Source organism: Oncorhynchus mykiss, chromosome 18 (assembly GCF_057628025.1).
Source record: "Oncorhynchus mykiss isolate SJ-2025 chromosome 18, ASM5762802v1, whole genome shotgun sequence".
In the NCBI taxonomy this organism is placed as follows: domain Eukaryota; kingdom Metazoa; phylum Chordata; class Actinopteri; order Salmoniformes; family Salmonidae; genus Oncorhynchus; species Oncorhynchus mykiss.
The window spans coordinates 51,961,611-51,968,614 of NC_143039.1; the positions used below are offsets into that span (position 1 = coordinate 51,961,611).

The 7,004-nt window shown below is 41.1% G+C and overlaps 1 protein-coding gene across 3 annotated transcripts in view; it reads right to left on the bottom strand.

Annotated features, from left to right (window-relative positions):
• Window positions 1-1,237: 1,237 nt before the first annotated feature.
• The window catches only part of LOC110496342 (krev interaction trapped protein 1), a 14,330-nt gene continuing 8,563 nt past the window's right edge, over window positions 1,238-7,004 (bottom strand). For 2 of the 3 annotated variants that reach the window (XM_021572175.3, XM_090208755.1), the window contains exons 7-17: window positions 5,949-6,064; window positions 5,524-5,667; window positions 5,149-5,305; window positions 4,573-4,680; window positions 4,313-4,469; window positions 4,018-4,169; window positions 3,625-3,791; window positions 3,374-3,461; window positions 3,076-3,282; window positions 1,721-1,837; window positions 1,238-1,519 (exon numbers count right to left, since the gene is read on the bottom strand). In XM_021572175.3, coding sequence (XP_021427850.1) covers window positions 1,430-1,519; window positions 1,721-1,837; window positions 3,076-3,282; window positions 3,374-3,461; window positions 3,625-3,791; window positions 4,018-4,169; window positions 4,313-4,469; window positions 4,573-4,680; window positions 5,149-5,305; window positions 5,524-5,667; window positions 5,949-6,064 — 1,503 coding nt within the window. In that variant the 3' untranslated portion in view covers window positions 1,238-1,429. Of the gene's footprint in view, window positions 1,520-1,550; window positions 1,838-3,075; window positions 3,283-3,373; window positions 3,462-3,624; window positions 3,792-4,017; window positions 4,170-4,312; window positions 4,470-4,572; window positions 4,681-5,148; window positions 5,306-5,523; window positions 5,668-5,948; window positions 6,065-7,004 lie in introns of those variants that run through there. The other variant, XM_090208754.1, reaches the window with a different exon arrangement.

Genomic DNA, 7,004 nt, shown 5'->3' on the forward strand with positions numbered 1-7,004 from the left:
CAGTATTGCCCAGCCTGAATTCGTTGGGTCAGTAACTCCACAAGGTGTTGAAAATGTTTCACGGGGATGCTGGCCAACGTTGACTCAAATTAATTTTATTTATCTGTTATTTTACCAGGTAAGTTGACTGAGAACATGTTCTCATTTGCAGCAATGGCCTGGGGAATAGTTACTGTTGAGAGGAGGGGGATTAATGAGCCAATTGTAAACTGGGGATTATTAGGTGACCGTGATGGTTTGAAGGCCAGATTGGGAATTTAGCCAGGACACCGGGGTTAACACCCCTACTCTTACGATAAGTGCCATGGGATCTTTAATGACCTCAGAGACAGGACACCCCATCCGAAAGACAGCACCCTACACAGGGCAGTGTCCCCAATTCTTGATACACACAGGAAACTATTGAGTGTGAAAGACCCAACAGCAGTTCTTCACACTACCATACCCTGTTCAAAGGCACTTAAATCTTTTGTCTTGCCCATTCACCCTCACCTTACAAAAAATGAGGCTTTGAAACTGTCGTAAAAGTGCAGTAACTTGAATGAGTAGGTGTCCAAACTTTTGACTGGTACTGTGTGTACACACACACACACTCTCTCTCTCTAAAGGGGTTCAATGTAAATAGTCCACACTGCCATTTTATTAACAGTTCAGCAGTCTTGTGGCTAGAAGTTGTTCAGAAGCCTTTTGGTCCCAGACTTGGCGTTCCGGTACCGCTTGCCATGCGGTAGCAGAGAAAACAATCAATGGCTTGGGTGGCTCAAGTCTTTGATCATTTTTAGGGCCTTCCTCTGACAATGCGTGGTATAGAGGTCCTGGATGGCAGGGAGTTATGCCCTAGTGATGTACTGGGCCGTACGCACTACCCCTGTAGCGCCTTGTGATCAGATGCTGAGCAGTTGCCATACCAAGCGGTGATGTAGCCAGTGATGATGCTCACAATGGTGCAGCTGTATAACTTTGAGGATCTGAGGGCCTATGTCAAATACACAACAGCCCTGTCAATGTGAATGGGGGCGTGTTCAGCCCTCCATTTCCTGTATTCCACGATAAAGCTCCTTTGTCTTGCCCATGTTGAGGGAGAGAGGTTATTGTCCTGGCACCACACTATTTTGATTGACTTGAATTTATTAGGCATAATTAATGTATCTTTGCTTTGCACTGCACTGCATGCACACAGATAAAAAATCAAAAATCTGTTCATAAGACGGACTTGTATTTTCAGCAAAACAAGGAATTACTTGCACTCATATTATTAATTTTATTAAGATGAACCATTAAATACACATTATTTACAACCATGAAATGTTACAGAAATCTGAATATCAAATAAACAAAATGTGAAACAAAAAAAGCAATGGTCCAATAAAAGAAAGCAAAGCAATCGACAAATAAAGTACATAGGAATAATATCGTCTTTGAAGGTGAGTCAACCATATGCATACTTGTCCGTTAAACTTCTGTCATTTGGAGTAATTTGTCCACTCAACTTCATTAACAGTTTAACAATAAGGCCAGCCTATTGAGAAAAAGAGAAGCACATGAATAACAAATTTCATGTAATATTGCCCAGATTGAACTCTAAAGTTAGAGCTGTACGCTACGGTTAACATTTTCTTACAAATCATACAATCTGCACTGTTTTCCAGGCTACAACACATGATTGAAGATAATCACAGGTACATCCATAGGAATGACTTGGGAAAGGTCCTACAGTTACCTGTTTGGTGTGCACAATGAAGTTCATCTTGTTTTCCAGACTGTGAATCTGGAAGTACTGATCAGCGTGCCCGAGCTGCCACATGAAAGAGCCATACTCCAGACTGATAAGAAGGACCTACACAGTAGAACATATGCACAAGTATCAGTAAAAGAGGGCATTTTACATGAACATGTAAAAAAATATACAAAGCTTTTAAAATCAATACTTTTGAGGCGCTCTTTTACTTTCTATATTTAGATATTTACATCCATGCTTACTTTGTGACCAGTAGATAAGAATGTATCTGTATTTATTAGGGATCCCCATTAGCTGCTGCCAAGGCAGCAGCTACTCTTCCTGGGGTCCAAACACATTATTGCACTTGCATTACATATGAAAAAAAAGATAAAACAGTGCATCATAACATTTATTACACCACTACATATCTACAATATGCATAATACCACAATGTGCGTGTGCTAGCGTTTGTGTATCTCTTCACAGTCCCGCTGTTCTATAAGGTGTGTTTTTTTAAATCCTATTTTACTGCTTGCATCAGTTACCTGATGTGGAATAGAGTTCCATGTAGTCATGGCCCTATGTTGTACTGTGCGCCTCCCATTGACTATTCCCCGACTTGGGGATTGTGAAGAGACCTCTGGTGGTATGTCTTGTGGGGTATGCATGGGTGTCTGAGCTGTGTGCTAGTAGATTAAACAGACAGCTCTATGCATTCAGCTTAAGTATGTTTCTGAAGTATGTTTCATGCGTTTTAGTAAACTATTGTATTCTGTACACTGCATGGATAAACAAGGTTCTCTCCAGTGATGTAAAATAACTTGAAGGTACTACTTCAGTCATTTTTTGGGGGTATCTGTACTTTACTATTTCTATTTTTGGCTACTTCACTACATTCCTAAAGAAAAGTATCTACTTTTTACTCCATACATTTTCCCTGACACCCAAAAGTACTCGTTACATTTTGAATGCTTAGAGGGACAGGAAAATGGCCTAATTCACACAATTATCAAGAGAATATCGCTGGTCATCCCTACTGCCTGGCAGACTCACGAAAAACATGCTTTGTTTGTAAATTATGTCTGAGGGTTGCAGCATGCCCCTGGCTAGCCATAAATTAAAAATAAAAATATAAACAAGAATATGGTGCTGTCTGGTTTGCAATGATTTATACTTTTACTTTTGATACTTAAGTATGTTTAAAACCAAATACTTTTAGACTTTTACTCAAGTAGTATTTTACTGGGTGACTTTCACTTCAGTCATTTTCTATTAAGGTATCTTAACTTTTTCCACCATTGGTTTTCTCTGTATACATATACTCTGGTCCCAACAAACAAATAGCCCCGGGGCACCTTGGTCTCCATGTTCATGAGGTGCAGGCCCTTGGTGTTGACACCCACGAAGACGCGGATTACTTTGTGGTTGCTGGAGCTAGCCTTGGTGAAGACCTGGCCCGTGAAGAAGGCAGCACCATATGTTGGGATGTCCCAGCAGTTCTGCAGGAAGAGCCTCTGGAGGTGGTGCATCTCTTTGCTCACACCCTCACTCATACTGAGGTTCTGTGGCAGAAAAGATGAAGTAAGGGTAAGAGTTTGACCCCACAGATAAATGTATATTACACAAAAACTAAATAATGAAAATAAACCTGACCTTATACTCATGAAGAATCCTGTTTGTCCAATGATGCGCTTTGCTTTTCACCTTGGATATCGGGACAATAGATTTCAGGTTTTCCTCACTGTTGAAAACAAAACATTTACGGTTATGTCAATAGTATATCATATTACCACAGGTTTATGTACTGTACCTTATCTTCAAATACCATACCAAGATTTCACCAGTTTTAAAGAAGAGTATTATGCTAAATTGATTCAATTCAGGTACCGATTTAAGATATTTACTTAAGGAAACCCTGCTTGTGCTTCTTGCTCTCATAGTTTCCATAGATGATCTGCAGCAGAAGGCTGGCCAGGGTGATCAGCTTGCTGTCTGGGGAGGGGAAGAAGCCCTTGAGGAGGCAGTGTCTGGCCTCGTCAAACAGGATCAGGATGGACAAGGGGTCCTCAATCTGGGGGAGAAGATTCAAGCCAATCATGGATGGATTAACTTGAACACCAAACCCTTGATCAGTTTAATCAGGTGTATTATTACTGGGCTGGAACAAAAGTATGCACAACCTCTGGGTCTCACTTAACCAGAGTTGAGAAACATGGATCTATTCAATATCCCAAATCCTTGCTTTACAAATGCAGAAATTCCCCAGGGGGATAATCAAATTCAAATTGGTTACAAACCTTTTTCTCAATGTCGAGGGGCAGACGGACATCTCTACGGAGGAAGAGCTGTGGGTTCTCCCTCTGGGGGTCCAGGACAGTGAGGTCAGTGACGATCTCGGTCCAGATACGCAGGTGCTGCAGTGGCTTGTGGTAGGGCTTCAGCTGCAGGTCTGATGGAAGACAAGACACAGAAACACACAAAGGGTATAATAAGCACAGGTAGCCTGGAAATAAGATACTACAAATACAAGCATATACTACCTAAGCCTAGATATTGTGGCGGCCATTTTGAATCTGTGTATGTGTGACTCACTGAGGTTCTCGGAGCAAATCCAGATGGTGAAGTACTGCTGGGTGTCCTTGGAGAGCCGCATGCCCTCCATGATCTGCTGCACTGATGTGTTGTTGCCGTGCTTCAGCTCCACCGAGCGGTACGAGCCATCCATGCGGTAGATGCGCACCTTCTCGTACTGCAGAAGGAAAACACTGTTTTTTGTATACATTTCTAAACTTAATCAATGCCTTTGTCAAGTCTGTTGGAGTAGCATACATGCACACACACTTCACACTCACTGGTTTGTTATTGGCTTGCTGTAGGAGTTTCACTGTCTCCTCCCATTCGTTCTGCTTGTTCTCTTCACAGATTTGCATGGGCGATCTCTTTTGCTGATCCTCTATGTGCTAATAAAAACAAGCAAGCAAAGTTACTTTCTAACTGCTACTTACTACTGGAAACATATTGAAGTCCTAAACTATGATGTTCCACTGGTACCAGCACAGTATGTGGCCATCATGCAAACAGGATGGAGGATATACTGTATTCAACCAGGCTTCTCCAATTCAGGTCTTGGAGAGATACTGGGTGTGCAGGCTTTTATTCCAGCACATTAAGGTGTTGAATTTGGAATTCAAACGTGTTAGAAATAGGTTTAAACCATGCTGACGGCCTTCTGCTGAAGTCTAACCCTAGTCATAACCTTAGCCATGAGATAAAGACTATTTTCACGCCATTTCGATACCGAAGTTACTTTTTCATAACAAGTTAGCAAAACTTAGGCAGCAGGTTAGGATAACTAACGTAGCAGATTAGGAGTATGAGGTTAACATTAAGAAAAGGGTTAGGTTTAGCAACCCCCGTCTCAGTCTTACCCGGTCTATCTCAGGATGCTGGAGCAGAAGCTGTACTATCTGTGAGTGGCCCCCTCCAGCAGCAAAGTGCAGCGGGGAGCTCAGCTGGCCATTCAGCAGGTTGGGGTTACAGTTTCCCTTCTCCAGCAGTAGCTTGGTCGCCTCCACTTTACCATACCTACATTCAAAACAACACCAAAGTTTGACTCTTATTTGACGATAGCTGTTCGATTAAAAAAAAGATAAATAGAAACGTTATTGTCCGTAGAGGACTTAAGATTTACTTTAGGGACTTGGTTTACAATCTGGGATTTGTTTTTCAGCAAAATGGCAGCCCCGCCACTTGTTTTGGTCTACAGCTGTGCTAAAACACAACATCCCTCGTATGAGACGTACCAGCAGGCGTAATGGATGGGGGCCCAGTGGTCGCTGTCCAGCTGTTTGACTGAGAAGCCACTTTCCAGGAGCTTGGTGAGCAGCTCTGTGTCGCCTTCACAGGCACTGCGGTGGAGGGGGAAGTCATCCACCCACTGACGCTCCCTAGGGAGGAGACAGAGAATAGGCCCGTTGAAATCACGGACTTCACAATGTCATGAAGCATTTGAAAAGGCCCAAACTCCAGAGAATGCCAGACAGAACTGGGCTTGATTGAGGTTGCCTGGTGCAATGGAACAGATGGAATTGTCCCAAATGTGCAAATGTTGCCCATTTGGCACTTCAGACACGCTCAAACTATTTGAAGGAAAACATATACTCTTTGAACCCTGTTCTGGAAAATGCATGAAGTTGTTTTGAAGTTAAATGTTGGGATGCTCACTCACTTGTCCTCTGTCACACTGTTAGAGCCGTGCTGCCACTTTTCTCTCTTAGGGATCTGGATTTTAGAGTAATCCGGAGCACCAAGGCCAAAGTAAGGGTTGATGATAACTTTGTCCACCTAGAAATGGCAAAAATAGAGAGGATACGTAAACACTAGTTTATGTTCAAATATTTTGATGATGATACAAAGTATTACTGTGTAAAATAAAAGTATATCAGTTGCAGGGCTAAAACAAAAATGTGAACTGTCTTGTAAGTCGTCCCTCAGGAGAGGATAAGGATTGGAAAAAACGCTATCATTAAAGACAAATTGGTTAAAGTAAATTGTGATGAATAAAAAATATATATACCAGTTTCATTTAAAGACCAAAAAAATTACAGCTGTGCCATATAGATTGCAAGATAGTGGGGAAGAGATTGTTTTGACGTACCGATTCCACGGCACTTGGATTATGAACTGATACATAAAACGAAGCTGTACTCAAAACTTTGAATTTTTCCATTTAAATGATTATACAAAATTCTTGCAACCTATAGAATGTTATATATATGGGGGATACAACCTTCCCAGCTCTGCAGATTTTGCTGCAAAGGGACAGAGTCATTAGATCATTTATTTTAGTAATGTCCATATGTAGCTTGTTTTTGGTCACAGGTCCAGGAATGGCTGAAGAATTGTAAAATTTACCTGGAGCTAACGCTGCAGATAGCAATACTGGGTGATTTAAAAAGTCACAGTCAGCCAATCAATAATGTAATAATACTTTTAGCAAAAATGTTTATCTTTAATTTATGAGAATATAAAGCTTCAGAACTTTTGTTAATCATCACAGCACAGTTGAAAAATATATGGCAAATAGAAATCCAATATGGATGGTGTTAAGAGATAAATGGGAGGAGTTGAAAAAATAAACGTCCTCACTGTGAACTGCATTTATTTTCAGCAAACTTAACATGTGTAAATATTTGTATGAACATAACAAGATTCAACAACTGTGACATAAACTGAACAAGTTCCACAGACATGTGACTAACAGAAATTGAATAATATGTCCCTG